Genomic DNA, 19695 nt, shown 5'->3' on the forward strand with positions numbered 1-19695 from the left:
TCTCCTTCTCCCTCTTCTCTCTCTCTCTCTCTCTCTGCAAATGCTGCTAACCTTCAAAGCAGTTCAGGGACATCGACCGAGGATTCTTCTCGATAGCCTTTCCAGGAGGGATCCAGTTTGTGAATTGGGCTGTGGCTCTTCAGTCGGGGAGAGTGGTTCTGAGTTCAAATCCTGTCACTGGACTTGGGGAGGACAGTAACTGAGCCACTGCTCAGGGCCCTACCCCCTTTCTGGACTAGAAACAGACTGGCATGTCCATGCCACCGTGTCGAGCGGACTTAAGAGAACCATGTGTGCCAGGCAACATTCACTCCATTTCACAAGGCAGCACTGGGGAGAGAGCTCCGCTTGTTGAGAGAGACCATCTTGCACGCCAGAGGTTCAATCCCCACCACTGCCTTATGCTAGGTGGTATCTTTCTTACCCTCTCTCGGTCCCTTTTTCTCTAACCTAAGAAATCCGTCTTGGGCTCGCAAAACAGCTTACTCAGTGTGCTACTTTGCCCATGTGCGACCCACATTTGCGCCCCACCTCACTGAAGGAAGTTTCAGTGCTGTGATAGCTCTCTCTGTCTCTCTATCTCTGTTTTTCAAAACAAAGAAAGAAAGCTTTTAAAAACATCACAAGCCAGTGTAGTCATAATACCATTGGGCTCTCTCTCCATCTCCGGACAAGACGTAGTCATACTTAGCATCACACAGATAAATTCTGGACCACAGAAATGTTATGTTCATAATGTAAAGCGTTTCATTCCAGACAAGGGTCATTTTTGCTGGCGCTGCTTTCTTGGGGTGAAAGAGAAACAAGTAAGAGAGAAGCCCTGAACCAAAGTTATGCCTGTCTGTCTACCCTCAACATTGCTCCTCTGCAGTCATCATTCTGGGCCTGCGGAGGGAGCTCAGTGGTGAAGCACAGGCCCTGAGTTCCACTCCCAGCACCGCAGGTGATGATCTGGTTTCTCTAGCTTACAAAAAATTGTTGCCGACAGAGTTATCACTGGGGCTGGGTGCCAGCACTACGAATCCACCAGCCTGGCAGCCCCCCTTTATTATTTGAAGAGATAGAAACTGAGGGGAAGTGGAGATCAGCTTCATCACTTGTAAAGAGTCCCCCCCGCGTAGGTGAGGAAGAAGGTCTCAAACCTGGGTCCTTATGCATGGTGGTGTGTGTGCTCAGCAGGGCATGTCACTATCTCTCCCCCCAGAAAGCAGATCTTTAAGCCCATGGTTTCTGTTCTATGGGCTGGACAGACTAGTTGATTGTTCAAAAAAAGTCTTTCCTGCCTGAGGCCCTGAGGTCCCAGGTTCAAGTCCCAGCACCACCATCAGCCAGAGCTGAGCAGGGCTCTGCTGCTTCTTTCTGTGTCTTTCTGTATCTCTCATTCAAATAAAATAAGCAAAACGTTTTAAAAACTGTAATAATAAGTTACACCCATGATTTTGACTGATACTGCCTTCAGGACAGGAGGTGTTCTCACCTCTCCATCCCTAGCCCTGAGCCTGGTGGCCTCCAGTCCCCAGTCTTGTGTCTGTGAGTCCACTGGGTCTTGTGAGCACTAGAGAGCTGGCCTGGGTGGGAACCAGGCTGCATCCTGGGCTCAAGGCAGGGCTCCTGGCTCCACAGAGAGCAGCCAGTCCTGGGCTCTGCACTCCACACTGAGAGGCCGCTTCTGGCAGCCTTGGGACTCCCTGTGATCTATGGTGTCACATCTCAGAGGCTGCCCCCACCCCTTGATCAGGAGCCCTGACCTCCCTGATGTTTTGTAGGTATTGTTCCTCCCTGATGTATTGCACAAGGAGGAACAGCAGGTTCAGGGCCACAAGGCTGACTAAGACCAAGAGAAACAATGAGTTGTCAGGCCCCTGGACCCCTAGGACCAGAGTTCCACAGAGAACCCCTTCTCTACTTGAGGTGGTGTCAGGAGGGGCTTCCTGGAGGAGGTACCACTCCACCTGGCCCTCTGAGGACAGCCAGAACCCTGCAGGCAGGGATGTAGGGTGGGGAGGGGGGGCAGGTCTGGAAAGGCCATCAGCAGGGGCAGGTGTGGACGCTTCCAGTCTGTGAGGAGCTCTGGAAAGGAGGTGCAGGTGTGGGGAACTCAGTCCGCAGTCTGGGGCGGGGGAGGTGTGTGTCTCTTGCAGGGCTGTTTGCAAGCTGTGCATGTGTCTGCATGTCCCGTCCCAGGTGTGTGGCTGCCTGGTGTTGCACGTCTGTATGTTGTGTGCGTGTGTGTGTGTGTGTGTGTGTGTGTGTGTGTGTGTAATGTGCACATGTGTGCAGGCCTGTATCCCCACTGTCCCCACCACATGTCCCCCCTCAGCTCCATGGCTCCAGCTCAGAGACGACTATGGCAGGACAAACGTCCCTGGTGGACCTGCGGCCTGTGTCCCCGTCCCCTCCCTGGCCTGCCCTGCACGATGTTCCCCTGGGGGACATCATCTCTGAGAATGGTTGGCCTCTCTGGGAGGGGTCCCAGGAAGGCCACGTCCCCTGTTGGATCTGATCAACAGCTGAGCTGAGTACAGCCCTTCACATCCCGGCTGAAAGAAATCTCTGGGGGGGCCAGGCACACCCAGCTGAGCTCACAAGGACCCAGGTTCAAGCCCCTGCTCCCCACCTTAAGGGGGGAAGATTCAGGAGTGGTAAAGCGGGTCTACAGGTGTCTCTCTGTCTCTCTCCTTTTCTATCTCCCCATCCCCTCTCAATTTCTCTCTGTCCTTATCAAATCTAATAAAAATGGGGGGAAATGGCCTCCGGGAACGGTGGTTTCATACTGAGCCCCAGCAACAACCCTGGTGGCAAAACACACAAACTCTGGACAAGGCCAGCCAGGGATGTGGCACGGGGGTGGGGGGAGAATGAATGAGTACTTCGCAAGTTCAACGTGAGGTTCCCAAGGTAGCGAATGCCAAAGCCGAGCCGCCGCGGTTGTGGTTCTTGTTCAGAGCCCCCACCTCCCTCCTTCCATTCTTGTCTCTCTCATCAGTAAAAACAAACAGGTTGTGGCGCCCATGTTACGGGGCACAAGGACCCGGGTTCAAGCCCCTGGTCTCCACCTGCAGAGGGAAAACTTCCCGAGTGGTGGAGCAGGGCTGCAGGTGTCTGTCTCTCTCCTCCCTCTCAATTTCTGTCTCTAGCCAATAACAAATAAGCTATTTCTTAAAAAAGAACTTATATTAAAAAAAAAGATGGCTTAAAAAAACAGGCATAAGAATCCTGGGAATGGGAGGGAAAGGCTAGGTCATGCTACGTAGTATAAAAAATAATCAATAAGGGGGTTGGGGGGTAGCGCAGTGGGCTAAGCGCAGGGACCAGCATAAGGATCCCGGTTGGAGCCCCCGGCTCCCCACCTGCAGAGGAGTCGCTTCAGAGGCGGTGAAGCAGGTCTGCAGGTGTCTGTCTTTCTCTCCCCCTCTCTGTCTTCCCCTCCTCTCTCCATTTCTCTCTGTCCTATCCAACAACAACACAGCATCAATAACAACAACAATAATAACCACAACAATATTAAACAAAAAGGGCAACAAAAAGGGAAAATAAATAATCAGTAAAAGTAAGTAAACAAGCGAGCACACCTTTTGGTGAAACAGGCACAGGCCTCTGGCCAGTGATGCAAAGAGGAGAATTTGTGCCGTGGCTCTACTGGGGACACCTGCCTCTCTTCAGGGGTGACGCCTGGGGAGCACCTCCCAACAGAGACTGGTGACGGCGAGAAGGGACACGCAGGACCCACGTCACAGGAGGGTCGCAGGAAGCTCTACCTGATTTCAGAGCCGTCACCGACAGCAGCGTCTGGAGACCCTTACTGCTCCCCACCCCCTACCCCCCCCCCCCCCCCCCGCTCACCCGGGCTTTCTGACATTTCCGTGAAGACTCAAGGCGTCTCATAAAATTGTTTTCATACAAACAGGTAATCACTGTTGAAAAGAATCTGCAACAAAGCCATCCTCACTTCAGACATTGCTTTTCTGCGTTCCCTTTTAATCCTGTGATTCACTGTGTGCTTAAGGGCAAGTACAATTGTCTCCAGTGAAGATGGACGGACGAGCTTTCGCACCTTTTCGGGAAGCTGGTCTCTAGCTGAGAGGCCTCAGGTCACTGTTCTCCACAATCATCGTCCAGCTACAGACACAAGCATGCAAACTGCCCACACTGCAGCTGTCAGGGTGAAGCTTTCTGTTGTTGTTGCAACTTTTTGAGAGAGAGAGAGAGAGAGAGGGGAGGGGAGGGGAGGGGAGGGGAGGGGAGGGGAGGGGAGAAGAGAGAGGAGAGAGAGGAGAGAGGAGAGAGGAGAGAGGGCCAAGCTACCGCATCTGGTGGTGCTGGAGACTGACCCCAGGGCCTCTGGCCTACCAGTCCTGAGCTTCCAGTGCTGAGCTATCTTCCTAGCAAGGTGAAGGGATTTTTTTCAATGTTTATTGCTTCTCCTTACAACACAAAATATCAAGTTTAAATCAGAAATATTTAGTATGTGTGGAAAATTATTTTTTACTATTTGATTTAATCAACACAATGGACTGGATTCTTTTTTTCCTCAATCTTGAATGGCTAAACTGATGTGAAGAGTAATTTTTACTTTGGTGCACTGGGTTTTATTTCAGACATTTTAAAGATGATTATTTGTAAAAGAAGAAGAGGGAAGGTCGGGCGGTGGCACAGCAGGTTAAGCGCACGTGGTGCAAAGTGCAAGGGACCCGCATAAGGATCCCGGTGCGAGCCCCCGGCTCCCCACCTGCAGGGGAGTCGCTTCACAGGCGGTGAAGCAGGTCTGCAGGTGTCTGTCTTTCTCTCCCCCTCTCTGTCTTCCCCTCCTCTCTCCAGTTCTCTCTGTCCTACCCAACAACGAAGACATCAGTAACAACAGTAATAAAAACAAGGGAAACAAAAGGAAGAAAAAGAAGGAGCAGAAGGAGAAGGAGAAGGAGGAGGAGGAGGAGAAGGAGAAGAAGGAGGAGGAGGAGGAGAAGGAGAAGAGAGGGAAGGAGCCAGAGCATCACTCTGGCACATGTGATGCCAGGGACCTAGCTGGGGACCTCATGCTTGAGAGTCCAGCACTTTGCCCGCTCAGCTCACTGCACCCCTCCTGGGCCACTCACTTCAGACTGCATGCGTCCACCATGTTGGCATCTGAGACAAAGCCGACAGTCCTTGAGGTCAAACCTCAGCACCTTCCCCCTGCTGAGTGCCTGGGCCAGCGCTGCACCAAGAAGCCATGTGATCACCACCCCGAGGGACGCTAGTGTCCGAACTGGAAGAACTCGGCAGCATGAGCTGGGGCTCCACGCCGAGACAGATGCCCCACCCGGGGGCCTTGGCTGAGGGGACAGTCTTGACAGCAGGGCAGAAGCTGAAATTTCCCGTGAGCTGAGAAAAACACTGACTTCTCCCCACCGTGGGCTCGAATCCACACAAGTGCCATGAAAGTGAGAAAGATTCGAGTCAGAAGAACACTCGGGGGGGGGGGTTGCGGGGGGGGTCACTCTGCAGGGCTTGCCGCAGGGAGAAGGCCCTACCAAGGCCACAGGGATGGAGGCTGCAGTCTCCCGGCTGGCCTGGGAGTCTCCAGCGTCAGAAAGCGTGTGTGTGGGGGGGTGTTCCCAGCAGCTGATGTCGAGACAGCTCACTCTCTCTAGCAGAGGGTTTGGGGGGGGGGCTCAGAGGCGCTTCTTCTAAGTCAGGGACAAAGAGGAGCCAAGGACCCCAGCCAAGGACCGTCCCCCAGCCTCCATTTAGGCAGATGTACACCCTGACAACCATACCCCAGCGCCAGCAGGGCAGAGTCCCCCAGACTCCTCCCGGCCTCAGGTGCTTCCTGGCTTCAGCCCAGCAGCTCTGAGCTGCAGAATTCCCCCATCCCCCCCCCACCCCCCCACCCCCGTCCCAGGAGGGCTCAGGGCGCCAGCCCACTCCCAGTGACCTGTTATGTGCCGGGGACACTGCACACCCACCAATGGAGGAGGCACAGCCACGCCACTGGGTAAATGTGTATTCCGGGGGGCAAGTCCTTTCTATCTGGGAAAGAATAAAAATGAACGGAGAAGCATTAACTGCATGATGCAGAGAGGCAACTGAAGGCGGCCGTTCTTTGTATTCTTGTGATTGTATTTCTCTCAAGCACCCTTCTGACAGGAAAGTGCTGCTATCACGCCTCTTTTTCTCCCCTCGGATTCCAGGCCCTAAGTGAGAGACAAGTACTCCTTCAGCTTCAGCTCAGTCCTCAGCAGAGGGGGACCATCCTCTTTCCCTCCAGTGTGGACCCTCCTTAGCTGCTCCCGGGAAACTCAGCGTTCTGGAGGGAGGCCCTCTGAGGCCCGCACCAAAGACACGGGCCCAATGCTCTCCCGCTGGCACCGCCAGTCAGAGAAAAGGTAAGGCAATCAAACCGGCAGGATTACAGAGCAGACCTCTTGGGTTTGCACGACGCAGTCTTCAATGTCTCTAGTACAGTCTTTGTTCGTTCTGTGGGCCTGGAGAAGCATCCTCCTAACTCACCAGTAGGCCGTGTTCCTCCACTGGCCAGGCTGCTCTTTCTACACCTTTCTCAGAATTAAAACCAGCAAAACGACTTCTAAACACAGTCCAGCCAGGTCAACTTTGCAAAATCTTTTAACGATTTATGGAAAACCTGAGCATCCCTCAGGCCCGTGCAACGCTGGGGGCTGAACCCAAAGTCTGTGGCCATCTCACTGCCTCCCGAACCACAGGGAGGCACCTTTCTCGTCTGCGATGCCCCCTCTCTGCCAGTGACTGGCCTCCCACTAGACTAGCGGGAGCTCTCCATTCCCTGCTCTCCCAGCTCTCCATTCCCTGTGCTCCCTCACCCCACCCCCCCAGATTTATTTATTTGTTGGATAGAGAAACCCAGAATTGAGACAGAAGGGGGAGACAGAGAGGGCGAGAGACACCTGCAGCCCCGATTCACCACTCGTGAAGCTTTCCCCCCTGCAGGTGGGGACTGGGGGCTCCAAGCTGAGTCCTTGTGCAGGTGTGCACTCTACCAGGTGCACCACCACCCGGCCCCTCTGCCCAGTCCCTTTTTATCTTATTTCCTCTCTCCCTCTCCCTCTCTCACTTCATTATAGGGGGTTACAGGACTGTAAGATTACACTGGATGGCTCCACACTGCACCCACCACCAAATTCAGGGACCCGCGTTTGCATTGAAGGGCCTCTGCACTGCCTGAGAATAGTCTTCTGGGGTGCTCCACAGGCAGTACCTACACCAGGCCCCTTTGACGCCAGGTCTACCCCCCACAGCCAAGAGAAACCAGCTTTGCCAAACCCCATTCACATCCACGACACATCCAGGGGAAACTGAGAAGCCAGACAGGAATAGGATGACCGGACTCCTTTAAAAGCTCCAGCCACACAGCCCGAGCGAGGTTCTGCTGAAAGAACTGACAGGACCAGAGAGCAAACTAAAAGCAGAAGCAAGGCAAGACTCAACAGGCTGCATCCCTTCAGGCCCATCTGCGACGACCCGACCTCCAGCCTTGAACCCACTCCGTTTCAGACCACGTGAGAGACTGCCAACAACCTGCCCATTAGGGCCATCTGGGGCCTGTTGGGGCCGGGGGGGGGGGGCCTCCAAGAGCAGGATCCCTGCCATCCTCACATCATATGACACATCCAGGGGATGTCAGAATGGGGGTGGGGGGTGGGGGGGTGACACAAAGGCTGGGCAGACCAGACGCAAGGAACTAACTACTGAGGGTCACAGGCCCCTGGGGACACCTGTGGAGGGGGACCATGTGGTCCCAAGCTGTGGGAGGAACCCGGGGGCTGTGACAGGTCCCGGCTGCTCTCTGACAACCCCCGCCACCGACTTCAGCCAAGGAGGCAGCAAATGAGGGAGCCTGAGCCTTTTTCTCCCTTTTCTCCCTCCACCGTGCCACTGTTCACATCTGAGCTAGAATGCACTTTCTCAAGGCCGGTCTCAGCTCCGAGGGGGTAAGAGGGCCTCCGCCTCAGCACGCTGAGCTTCAAGTACAGGATGTAGACTAGAAGATCCCCAGAGGGGCTGGGGAGGCAGCTCCGCAGTACGGTACGGCGACTGCCTTGCATGGACATGGCGCTGAGTTCTGAGTCCTGGCACTACAACCAAAAATAATAATGATACATGGCAAATGAACACTGGCTCCAGTCTTAGTCACTCAACAGAGAAAGAAAAAGAAAGAAACACACACACATGGGGCGGGGGGGAGAAGGAAGGAAGGAAGGAAGGAAGGAAGGAAAGAAGGAAGGGAGAGAGGGGAAAAAGAAATGAAGTCAAAGTTTCCCATCAGTAAAGTCAAATGAAATGGCTCCTTGCAGCCAAGTGCAACATAGACACCTGCCTTGAGAATCTTGCCCCAGAGAAGAGCCTCGCTCGCTGCCCCTCTGTGACTCCAGCCCCTTGAAGCCAGGGCAAGTTCCGGGGAGAGGGGGAGGGAGACAGTTTTCAGCGCTATCAGAAAGCAAAATGTTGATCCTCTTAGGATAAAGAGGAGAAGGGGGGGAAAAACGCACAGGACAAAACTGAATCGCTCAGAACGGCAACAGAGGGACGCAGAGACAGCCATCGGTAGGTGAAAAGTAAGGAAAGAGGAAGCCAGCTGGGATGTGAACGCAGATGCCTCCCTTTCCCACGAGGCCTGGTCCTCAAACACAACCCGGGTGAGCTGCCTCCGGGTGTTCCTGTGGCCGCCAGCTTCCTGCATCCAGCTGCCACCTTGTCCCCCAGCCTGCCTTGCAGCGAGAACCTGCAAGGTGTTTCTCTCCTGAGGGGCTAAACATCTGAGCTGTGTGAGGGACGAAAGGAAGACTCACACCGGGATGAGTAACCACAGCCCCGTGAGAGGCTGGGAGGGCAGGCCCTGGGCTCCCATGGTCTCACCCACAGTGCCAGGCAGGGGGCACAGCAGGGACGGGGTTGGGGGGGAGGGTCTGGCCTCTCTTAAAGGGATGTTTTCCAAAGTGCTTCGCTAAACAAGCTCACCGAACAGGCTGGGGGAGAGGGAGGTTTGACTGTGGTCATCAACTCTGAGGCCAGCCTCTGCCAACGTCCCCCCCCCACCCCAGGTCTCGTCCTTCACCTTCCTGCCCTGCCTGTCTGGCTTTTTCCGAGCTCAGAATTCTAGAGTGTTCTGTGAGGCACTCACTCAGGAGGCTCCTGAGAGAGACACACCTCTAGGAATTTCAGCAAGGGGAAGATGGCATGGACTGAGGAGGAGGAGCCAGGCTGGGTGGGGAGACAGGGACAAAGCCCAGCGTGTCCACCCATGGAAGAGCTCTTTCCTACAGGTGGTCCCTGCTGGAATTCTCTGGACCTACCTACGAGGCCAGACAAGCAGCAGGGTGACATGGTCTCCAGCCCTGAGACCCGCCGTCATCAGGGCGCCAGCTGCTACCCCGGCAAGCAGTTGTCAGCGATGCAAATCCACGAGAAAAGGGGGAAGCTGCCCCCAGCTTCAGTGCCCACCCCCAGCCCCCACCCCCAGTCCCCAGAGGGAAGCCTATCACACAAACACCAGGCTGGCGAGGAGGCAGAATGTGGTGAGGGGCGAAGAAGCCTTCCGGTGTCGAGTGCTCTGGCTCTCAGACTCATTCAAAAGAGCTAGGAGGTGTTAGAACACAAACAAGGAAACAGACTCTAGACACACACACACACACACACACACACACACACACACACACACCAAGATTACAATCGGCTTCAGCTAGGCCCCAGAACAATACTGGATGGAGCCTTGTGGTCTGGAGCTGGGAAGCTTCTGGCAGAGTGCATGCAGCAGAGTGCCACGAAGTGGACGAGGCCCGAGGGCAGGTGACAGGGCCAGGGCTGGTTTCCTGACCACACCTCCCCCCCTACCCCCCATCTCTGCCCTCCCCTCCACACCCACCAAATCTGTTGGCCACAAATCTTTCCCAGTGAATGACGGCTGGATCTGCTGACCTCAAAATTTTCATACAGAAGCCAGCGATGATACCTTCCTTGCAGGCAGCTCAAAGGACTAGTCGGTCCCCCAGGGGCATGGGGTCAGTGATGTTTGAGTCACTCAGCCTTGCATATTGGGAACACTTTTCCTAGACCCGACAGTTGAAGAGGACGGTCTTTGCAGCCAAACAAGGACTCAAAACCACACGTTACACTGTCGAAGCATTAACCCCGAGGTCAGGTCCCAGAAAGCCACCGCTGACACATGCAAGAATTTATTTACAATAGAGGTCACCTGTTGTTCGAAGAAGGTTTGCAGCAGGAATCTTCAAGTGGTCCTGAATGAAAATACATTCTCTTTCCCCCAACAATCTCACCCCCCCCCAAAAAAAAAAAACAGCTAGGAGATAAAAGTCTCACAGGCTGCATATCTAACCCAGTGGAGAGTCATTCCCACAATTCTGTGTCTAGGAAGCAAGCACACGGGTATTCTCTGTGTAGCCCCGTGTTTGCTTCTGCGTTCATTCTGCGAGTCTGGGAGTCACCCCTGCCCCACACAGACACCCTGACGTTACACATCCAAAAAGCCTTTGGAAGGCAGCTGTGAAACCCCTCACAAGCAGCACAGCCCCGCCCCCATGCCCTCCCCCTGAGAGTACCACCGCAGCCACAAGCACAGACATTGGGAGAAACCGATTCCTGGCTGGAAAGGTCCAGCAGCCTTTTGGAAATGGACAGAAAAATAACTAGATGGACACAGAAAACCTTCCTCCACACTGGAGGGCAGGCTGTCCCTCTGGAGACGCTCCCTCCTGGGCTCTGAGGCAGGTCACTCCTTTCCCAGGTGCCACTGCCTTGCTCAGTGGCAGCACAGCTAAGAAGGCAGGAGCCACCAGCCCCATCCACCAGCCCCATCCACCAGCCCCATCCACCAGCCAGCCTTGCTCTCTCCCGGGCGGCCAGTGAGTCTGAAGTCCGGACCCGCACGTACACTCACACCAGTGTGTTGCCCTGGAGATGGTGGGATGGGGGGGGGGGGTGGAGGGCAGTGAGGCTGGAAAGACAGTCAGTCTGGCTTCAAACCGGAACCCCCCAGAAGTCCAGTCCGTCCTCTGCAGGGTGGGTGTCTTCTCAAGAACGCCCTCCACCCGGCACACACACATTCCTATACAAGCAAGCCCTCTCTCACCAGGCAAAGGAGGTTTGCTTCAGTCGGCAAACAGCACACACTGAGAGTTTTAGCCCACTCACTGCATTCTTAGAACCGACGGAAAATCTGACTCTGTGAGACGACCAAGCGGTGATTCTAGTGCACTGGGAACTCAACCAGCATCAACTCGGTAAAACTAGCCCCTCTCCCTACACACACACACACACACACACACACACACACACACACACAAAATGTGCACTAAGGCAAGACACAGTTCAAACATTCCCAAAGGCCAGCACCCCGTGAGCCAAAGGTGTTCAAATTCGAGATCATTCCCGGGTAGCGGAAGCCATACTGTTAACCGAAAGGTCACATCCAATCTGCTCCCCCTGGCTGGCACAGAAAGCCACACACCATGCTCGCTAAGCTGAGTCTGCTGACTTATGTCCACCTGGCGTCACACTGCCTCCTGGTATCAGGGCTTTGCACTCATTTAGCCAGGAAAGCCCCCGGGGCAGGCATCCCGAGGGTTGGCCGGGAAGGCGGCGGTGGACTGGGGGCGTCCCCAGAGCCAGCCCAACTGCCCCTACCACCACGCAAACACACCCAGACGCTTCACACGGCAGACGTGTCACCACGCCGCCTAATTTGCACTTCTGAAAATCATTAGCAGCACCAGTGTGGTACTCACTGTTCTCGGGATGGGAGGAGACAGAGATCCGTTGGGCATGTAGGGGTCACCGTTCATATTTGGCATCATGATGTACCCCGAGTAGCTCGAGTAGGGGGGTCCCTTGCTGTAGAGGCCTCCATCTGGGTGCTTTCCTGAAGAGCCAGAGAACAGTCAGTGACGACTTCCTCTTCTCTAGCTGGAAGAGCTACCACGTAAAAAGGCATGTTTCCAAAACAGCCGTCGCTGGATTATTGTGCTCTCTGCGAGATTGACAGTATTTATTCTATTCTCCTCGAAGGCTCCACAGCCAAACAGATGTTCTAGAGACATGTGGTTCGGTTTACTTCCACTACTGACTGGTGTCTTTTTTTTTTGTTGTTGTTGTTTTTTTTTTTTACAAAATGAAGTGTGACCCATCTAACTTAATTTGCTGTAATGCTAACAAACCAGAATAAGAAACGCAGACATGAGGAAGGAACGCACACAGACCTGAGTCGTAGAAACAAATGCCAGGGTGCACGCGCGCACACACACACACACACACACACACACACGCACACACGGTGAAGGAATGCTCTACCTTCAGGCAGACTCAAAACTGTCTCCTAGATTTTACCGGGTCACTCACAGCACACGGGGACTACCCAAACACACGGGCTATTAACTCCAGGAGACTCAATTCTCTATGCTACATTGCCATGGTGCTACCAGAGAAACTGGGGTGAGCCCGGCCTCTTTGTTTCTCCCTTCCAGTCTCTGTGTGACTTGGGGGAGCCAGGCTGAGGGTAGCCCCTTCCCCTCTTGCCAGCTGACACTTTAGCCAGCTGCCCACTCCATGCTGGCTGGCCATAATTAATAATAAAAGGAGGGGGGAAATGGACTTCAGAAGAAGAAGAGCCTATATTTGTCTCTGTTAAAGTTGCAGACAATTCACCTGTACAGCTTTAAAAACACACAATTTTTAAAGTTTTGAGCAAGAAGCTAAAATGGGGAGAAAGGAGAAGCAGAGTCTCTCATTTTTGGGAGAAGCTTGTGTGTGTCTAGCTGTTAGGTTCTCTTTCCCTGAACCATTTCAGCCTGCATCACCACTGTCTGCCCACAGTACCAGACACAGCAGTCTTACAAACCAAAAAAGAAAATCCACTTGACACTATTCTTCCAGGCAACAAACCGGCCTAGACCGTAACTCTCTCTATAACAACGTGGTGGGGAAAAATGACAGAGAATGTAAGCGGATTAGGACTTCAGGTGATGGGGGAACAGAGGGAAAAAAAAACCATTTGGGGGGCATTCTCTCCTTTTCACAAAGGAGCCGGGAGCAGCTGAGACCCACAGACCCTTCACTACTCCAAAGGAGCTTTCAAACCGTGTTGCCATGCAGACAGGAGGGGTGTGGGCTTCCTGGGGTTTCTCTCCTGGGCTGTTGAACTAGCTGCATGAGTCTGAGCACAGCTGACCCTGGCTTCTCGGAGGGACCCCAGAGGGAGGCAGCTCTGTACACTCACCACTCACACACTCACACTCACACACACACACACACACACACACACACACACACGGCAGTGGGGCAGCGGACGCAGGGCCTTACCGTCATCCGGGTGGTCTCTGGCCTTGTCGTGATAGGCTTCCTGAGAGGCTTGTGCTTGTCTGGTCACCTAACAGCGGGAAAACCCACCCCCAAGAGAAAGAAGATCACTTTAGAGTTTGTGACTACAGGGCGCTAAGTGCCTGTCTGCCGGTCACCCAATGGGACAGGACGAGGCGAATGAGCCCAAGAGGCTGGGGGCACCTTTCCTTTCCTAGTGTGTGCCCTGGGGGAGTCTCCTGGGAAAAACACAACAGCTGAAGCTGGAGGGTGGGCAGCAGAGCCACCCGCTGGGGCTGTTCGTGCTGAACCACCAGCTCTGTGAGAAGACAGTGTGAGGGAGTGGGCTGAGGTCCTGTGGCCTCTACTCCCTGGCCTTCACTCCAGTCAGCTGGCATGCTCTATTCACAGTGGCTTTTCCCATATGCAGTGGGAGGCAGTCACCCCAGCCTGGGGCAGCAGGGGGGGGGGGAGCCCACTCCTGAGAATCTAGAAGACCAGCTCTGGGGAAGTTGCTAGGGAGCTAGCAGCTTCCAGACTTGAGGAGGCCCAGCTCCCCTGCTCTCCTGGGCCTGGTAACCACTATGCACCCAGGGCAGCCACGTGGGGTTATGTCTCCCCTGGGTGGATGGGGGGGAGGTGCCAGGAGCCTCTCTAGAGGCTTGGAGGCGGGGGAGGGTCAGCCTGGACACCTGGGTTCAGCTGCAAAGCCACAGGAAGGTGCAGGGAAAAGGGAGCTGCCCCCTACTTATTTATGGACACGGAGCTGAAGGAAAGGAAGTGTGCTCTTCCAAGTGGCCTCTGTGGCCCCTTAGGGATCATGTGTGCTGTGCGCCCCTCACCCCAAAACTCACACACCTCCTGGCACAGCTTGGTTGTACCCTAGTCCCTAACCCTAGTCACCCCAAGGCTCAGGTCCCCCTCAAACTGGCGGTCTGAGACAAAGCTGCCCCCAGCTTTGCTTAAGACTCACCCCTGCCATGGAGATCAAGGCTCTAGGTAACTCAGAGGCGCACCAAAACGTGGTTTAAACCCCAAGTGTCCCCGCCCCCAAAACCACACTTTCTGGGGGTAGAAGCTGCCATTTAAGGCAAAGGGTCCGGCCTCCAGCTGCCAGGCAGAGAAAGCTCCTCCGCCCCCGCCCCCATCCGTGTGGGACCCTAACACTGCACTTCCTCCCCCAATGCGCCCGTCTCCGGTCGCGAAAGCCCAAGCCCGGGGGCGTCAGGTAGCGGGGTCCATCCGCCCCCACTGACCCGGTGCGGCCGGAAAGTGCCGGGGAGGCCGGCCCGGCGCCCACGTGTCTGTATTTACTGCTCCGGCCGCACCCGTCCGCTCGGCATCTGATAGCGCCCCGCGCCCCAGTCGGGCCCCGCTTCCGCCGAGATAGAGGCCGATTGCGCCCCCGCGGGCCCGCCGCCCGGCTCCGGGCTCCGCTTCCCCTGCGAGCGCCCAGGGCGGGTGGAGGCGCGGAGCCCCGTGTCCCGGCGGGAAGCGCCCCCAGCCCCCCACCCCCAAGGGGAGGTTGTCCACGGTGCACACGGGGCTCCAGCGGCCGGTCCTGCTGCAGCGGCCGGCGTGGCCACCCGCGCCCGGATAACAGCTTTTCGGTGCACCCCGGCACACAAAGCCGGCGGCGAGCACCCCCAGACCAGGAGCCTCCAGACCCCGGGTCCCCAGACCGGGCGCCCCCCAGACCGGGCCCCCAGGCCCCGCACCCCCAGACCTGGCAACTCCAAGCTGGGCGGCCCCAGACCCGGCGTGCTCAGGCCGGCTGCCCCAGCCTCCCCCAGTTCGGGGACCCCAACGCTCGCCCTCCCAGACCCGGCACTCCAAGGCCAGCCCCTCCAAGGTGCCCCAGACCCGGAACGCTCAAGACCCGCGCCCCCAAACGCGACGACACCCCGGGGCCCGGCTCCCGCCTTGCCCGCGCCCCAGAAGCCGCGCGCTCCCAGGCCCGGCACCCCCAGGCGGGGCTCTCCCAGCCCGGCTCCCCCAGAGCCAGCACGGCGCGGCTCGGAGCGCGGGGTCCTTCCCCGGCCCCGAACCCCCGGAGCGGACACCCCCCCCGCCCCGCGCCCTCACCTCGTGCCCGTTGCTGGCCGGGATGGTCTCCGACTCGTTGACCAGCGAGGACTTGATGTCGGCCAGGTCGCCCTCCTCCTCGGGATGACTGATCTCCGCGAAGATCTTCTCCTTCTGCGGGTCGCCCTCGTCCTTGAAGGGGATCATCTCGTCGGTGGCGCAGAGCTCCGGGTCCCCCCCGCCGCCGCCGGCCCCCGAGAGCTGGGGCATCCCGCCCGGGAGAGCGCGGGGCCGGGCGGCGGGGCGCGGCGGGGCGCGGCGGGAGCGGGGCGCGCGGGGCCGAGCTGCGGGGCCGGGAGCGCGGGGGCTGGCTGGGGCCCCAGCGCGGTCGGGGCTCCGTCGGGGCGGCTGCGCGCAGACCCCTCCGCCCGCCCGGACGCGGGGCCGGCAGCTGCTTCCTCGTACCCCAAAAAAAAAGAAAAGAAAAGAAATGAAATGAGATCAAGCAAAACGGCGGGGAGTGCCCCGCGGAGTCGGCGGGCGCCCGCTTCCCGGAGAGGAGGCGAGAGCGCGGAGAGGGGCGGCGAGCTTCGCCCGGCACGGCGCGGCTCGGAGCGCGGGGCCCTTCCCAGGCCCGACAACCCCGGCTCGGGCGGGGCTGTTGGGGAGTGCTCGGAGCCCCCGAAGTTGGCCAAGAAGAAAGTTGGTGGCGGCAGGCGGCGGGCCCAGCGCTCTTTGTTCCACGGGGGAGCCCGCCCGTCCGCCGGTCTGTCCGCCTGTCCGCCCGCGCCTGCCCGCAGGTGAGCGCCGCCCGCCCGCCAGCCCGCCCGCGCCTCGCCTCGCCGGCGCTGAAAAGCTACCGCCCGTCGCCGCCTCCCGCCCTCCCCCGCCGCCGGCTCTGCTTGGCTGCGCTGGGGCGCAGGGGGCGGTGCGGAGGAGGCGGCGAGGGAGGCCCCCAGCCCGCCCCTCCTCGCCCCCCTCCCCGTTCTCCGCCCCTCCTAGCCTCCCGGGGCTGCGGGACCTGTGGGCACCGGGAGGGGGAGGCGGAGGGCCCGCCACTTGGCGCAGGCGAGGCCCCGCGCAGTTGGGCACCCAAGGGTGGGCGTCCCAACTTCAACGGCAGAGCCCCCCTCACGTACAACTAACCCTTTCTCCCCCCCCCCCCCCAGGCTCCCAGTGCTTGGGCCGGGGGATGAAAGGAGCCGCCGGGTGGTGATGGACTCGGAGCTGATGGATGGGCTGGAGGAGGGTGAGGGTGCCAAGCTCCGGAGGAGGGGTGGCAGCTCCGAGGCGGGGAGGGATGCCTAGCTCCTGGGGGGTCCCCAGCTCCGGGAGGGGGCACTCAGTCCCATGGGGGTGTGCCAGGCTGGGAAGGGATGGGGAGAGCTGCAGAAGCTGCCCCTGTCCTGAACCCGAGGCCGAACAGCAGGGGCCCTGGACTCCAGGGCAAAAGGAGGGATGAGGCCAGCCCTCAGGGGCCACTTTTTCTGAAAAAACAGTATCCCTGGTGAACAACAAGGCCAGGGCCAGCCAAGGGAGGGGGAGGCTGGGCCACCTCAGGGCCCCTACACTTCAGAGGATGCAAATCTGAAGCCCACCTTAGAAATCAAGCCCCCTTCCTCCCAACACTCGGCCACCTCTTTGATTAGCTTTTGCACAAGGATGGGACTTTCAAAAGATCCTGTTTTGTGAAAGTTACAGGAGACACAAAGCCCAAGTTTGGGAACACACTGCATATTGTTCACCGGCTACACACACACACACACACACACACACACACACACACACTCACACACACACACACCAACTCCTCAGTTAAAAAAAAAAAGTCCAGGCAACATTATTATACCCGATACAGTCATCATGTGTAAGAACCCAGAACAGTAACAAGGGGCAGTTACAAATGCCTCTCCCTGCACCAGATGTTCACAGTCAGGCGATAGCCCTGTCCCCCACTGCTGTGGCCCAGCCCAGACACCTGTGAGCCATGATGTTTAGCGGATGGTACTAGCGGGCCCAAAAGCTTGGCCTCTGTCAAACTGCCCCCCTCCCATTCATTTAGTCACACCAGGGGCAGGAGGGTTCTGAGGGATTGGGGGAGGTCCGTTCTGGGCAGGGGCTGGGGCCCTGGATGAGGAAGCCCTAGATTCCCCCTGAAGTGACCCACAGCGCTGCACATTAGAGAGAAATTGGGGAGAAGAGGGGACTGGGGGGGTACTGAGGAGACAGCACAATGGTTCTGCAAAAGCCTTTCATGCCTGAGGCTCTGAGGTCCTAGGTTCAATCTACAGCACCAGCCAGAGCTGAACAGGGCTCTGGTCTTCCTCTAGGTATCTCTTTCACTAAGATAAATAAAATGTTTTTTTTAAAGAAGCAGAAAAATAAGATATAAAAAACAAAATAAACCCGAGAATATTTGGGAGGGTGACAGCCAATATCACTGCCTCCCAGGCTGTCACACAGGACCCCCCAGTCTGATACAGAAGATGCAGCAGAGAAAAAGGCGCAGGGATGGCCCTGGGTGACCAATGGGGGTAGAACAGGGGAAAACAGTTTTTGCGCGGCGCCTGTGGCCCAAGTCCATCAGGTAGGGAGCACAACATGGGGGTGGGGGGGTGCGTCTGGGAGCCCGGGAGAGAGAGACACAGCTCCCACCTCCCCCACCCCCAGTCTAATTGATGCGTCTCCTTTGAACCCCATTTTCTGCTTCTTAATTGTCTGCACAGCCTGAGTCACGGGCTCCCCGGGAAGAGGGGGTTTGGGGGAGCAGCGGCAGCTGGACGGTGGGAGGCCTGTTGACTGGAAGGACTGGGCTGCGGGGGATGTCCTGGCTGCTCTACCCCACCGTCTCCTCAGGAGACCCGGCCTCTAACGAAGTCTCCACACGCCTGCACCCCCCCCCCGGGGGCCCCGGGCCCCCCAAGGCTTCCCCTGACCGCAGGCTCCCAGAGCGGCCAGGACACCCGGACAAGCTGGAAGGGCGACGCCGGGCGCTCTCTGCGCGCCGGTACGGGGCCCCCGGGTGTAGGCGCAGGGTCCCCGGGTCTGGGTGGCCCTCTGCGGTCTGGGTACCCGGGATGCCCCCCACCCCGGCCGCGGAGGAGAAGAAGAGGCGCGTCCGTGCGTCCGAACAGCGGGGAGAAGGGCCCGCGCCCAGGGGCTGTGAGTGTCTGGCTGCGCTCGGGTGAGACGGGAGTCCTGGCCGGGCGGCGATGCCAGGGCGGCGGGCGCTCGCTGCGCCTCTCCATCGGCATTTCTGTGCGCCCTCGGCTGTCCATAGCTTGGGGCGGGGGGTGACCGGCACTGCGGCCCGGGGACCCCTCCCCCGCCGACTGGAGGCGGCTGCGGGCCTGGCGTGGAGCCCTTAATTACAAGGCGCCGAGGCCCCTTCCCTCAACCTCCCACCGACTGCGGGGCGACCCCAGTGCGTGGCCTGGGCGGGTGATCTCCCAGCCTCGACTTTGGTGGGATCCCCGGAGACGGGCGGCGGGACGGGGAGGAGGGTGCTGCGCCCTGAGTGGCCCCGAGCGGGCGTCCCCCACTGACGGACTCGCGGGGAGGGGCCTGGCCGGGCCGGTTGTGACCACCCGCGTCCCGGGGCCGCTTCCTCCGGGCAGGCCTCCTCCGCCCGCTGCGCCCCGGCTAAGCTCCCCGCCCGGCATCCGCGGGGCCGCGCCCCCTCCCTCCCCCGGGTCCCCCTCGCCAGCCCGCCCAGTCCTCCTCATCCCCCGGGGCGCCCCCTTCGCCCCCCACCCGCCCAGCCCAGTGGGAGGCGGGCGCCACGTCCCTAGCACTCGCTGGAGCAGCTTCAGAGCCGGGGTGACCACCGACGGGCCTCCGGGAAGAAGCACCCAGGAGGTCCGGGGCCCCCGACCGGGTTGTCATGGACTCTCCAGCCCAGGGTGCAGGGCCTGGGCGCAGAGGGGTGCCCGGCGCTGGAAGGAAGGAGCAGGGGGACGGGGGCGTCTGGGGCGCCGAGGTCTGAATCTGAGCCGGGCCCCGGCTCCCCCGGCTCCCCCGGGCGTGGGTGGCGGCCCCCCTGTACCCCAGCCGGCCGGGGCGCGGGGCGGCGCCTGCGCGGGGCGGGCGGCGGCGGCTTTGAAGTGGCGGCTCCCGGCTTTCATCCTCGGCGCGCCCTCGCAGGCCCCTTTGTGTGACTAAATTTGGCGAGGACCTGGAGCCCCGCCAGCCTCTCCACGTGTGCGCCCAGCTCCCAGCTGAGAAGGCCAAGGGTTCTCTTCCGGGTAAGGAGACAGGCAGAAAGATCAAAGAGTTTGGGGTGGGGGGAGAGCTGGATCTGAAATGCGAATTGAAAATAAAAATCAAGCCTGGACACATTCCAGTTGC

The 19695-nt window shown here is 58.4% G+C and overlaps 1 protein-coding gene across 5 annotated transcripts in view; it reads right to left on the reverse strand.

Annotated features, from left to right (window-relative positions):
• Positions 1-16197, reverse strand: part of LEF1 (lymphoid enhancer binding factor 1) — a 98064-nt gene extending 81867 nt beyond the window's left edge. For 2 of the 5 annotated variants that reach the window (XM_060186286.1, XM_060186283.1), the window contains exons 1-3: positions 15409-16197; positions 13327-13393; positions 11757-11890 (exon numbers count right to left, since the gene is read on the reverse strand). In XM_060186286.1, the coding sequence (XP_060042269.1) occupies positions 11757-11890; positions 13327-13393; positions 15409-15618 (411 nt within the window). In that variant the 5' untranslated portion in view covers positions 15619-16197. The remainder of the gene's footprint in view (positions 1-11756; positions 11891-13326; positions 13394-15408) is intronic. The other 3 variants (XM_060186284.1, XM_060186287.1, XM_060186285.1) reach the window with 3 other exon arrangements.
• Positions 16198-19695: the final 3498 nt, after the last annotated feature.

This window comes from Erinaceus europaeus, chromosome 2 (assembly GCF_950295315.1).
Source record: "Erinaceus europaeus chromosome 2, mEriEur2.1, whole genome shotgun sequence".
Taxonomy (NCBI): domain Eukaryota; kingdom Metazoa; phylum Chordata; class Mammalia; order Eulipotyphla; family Erinaceidae; genus Erinaceus; species Erinaceus europaeus.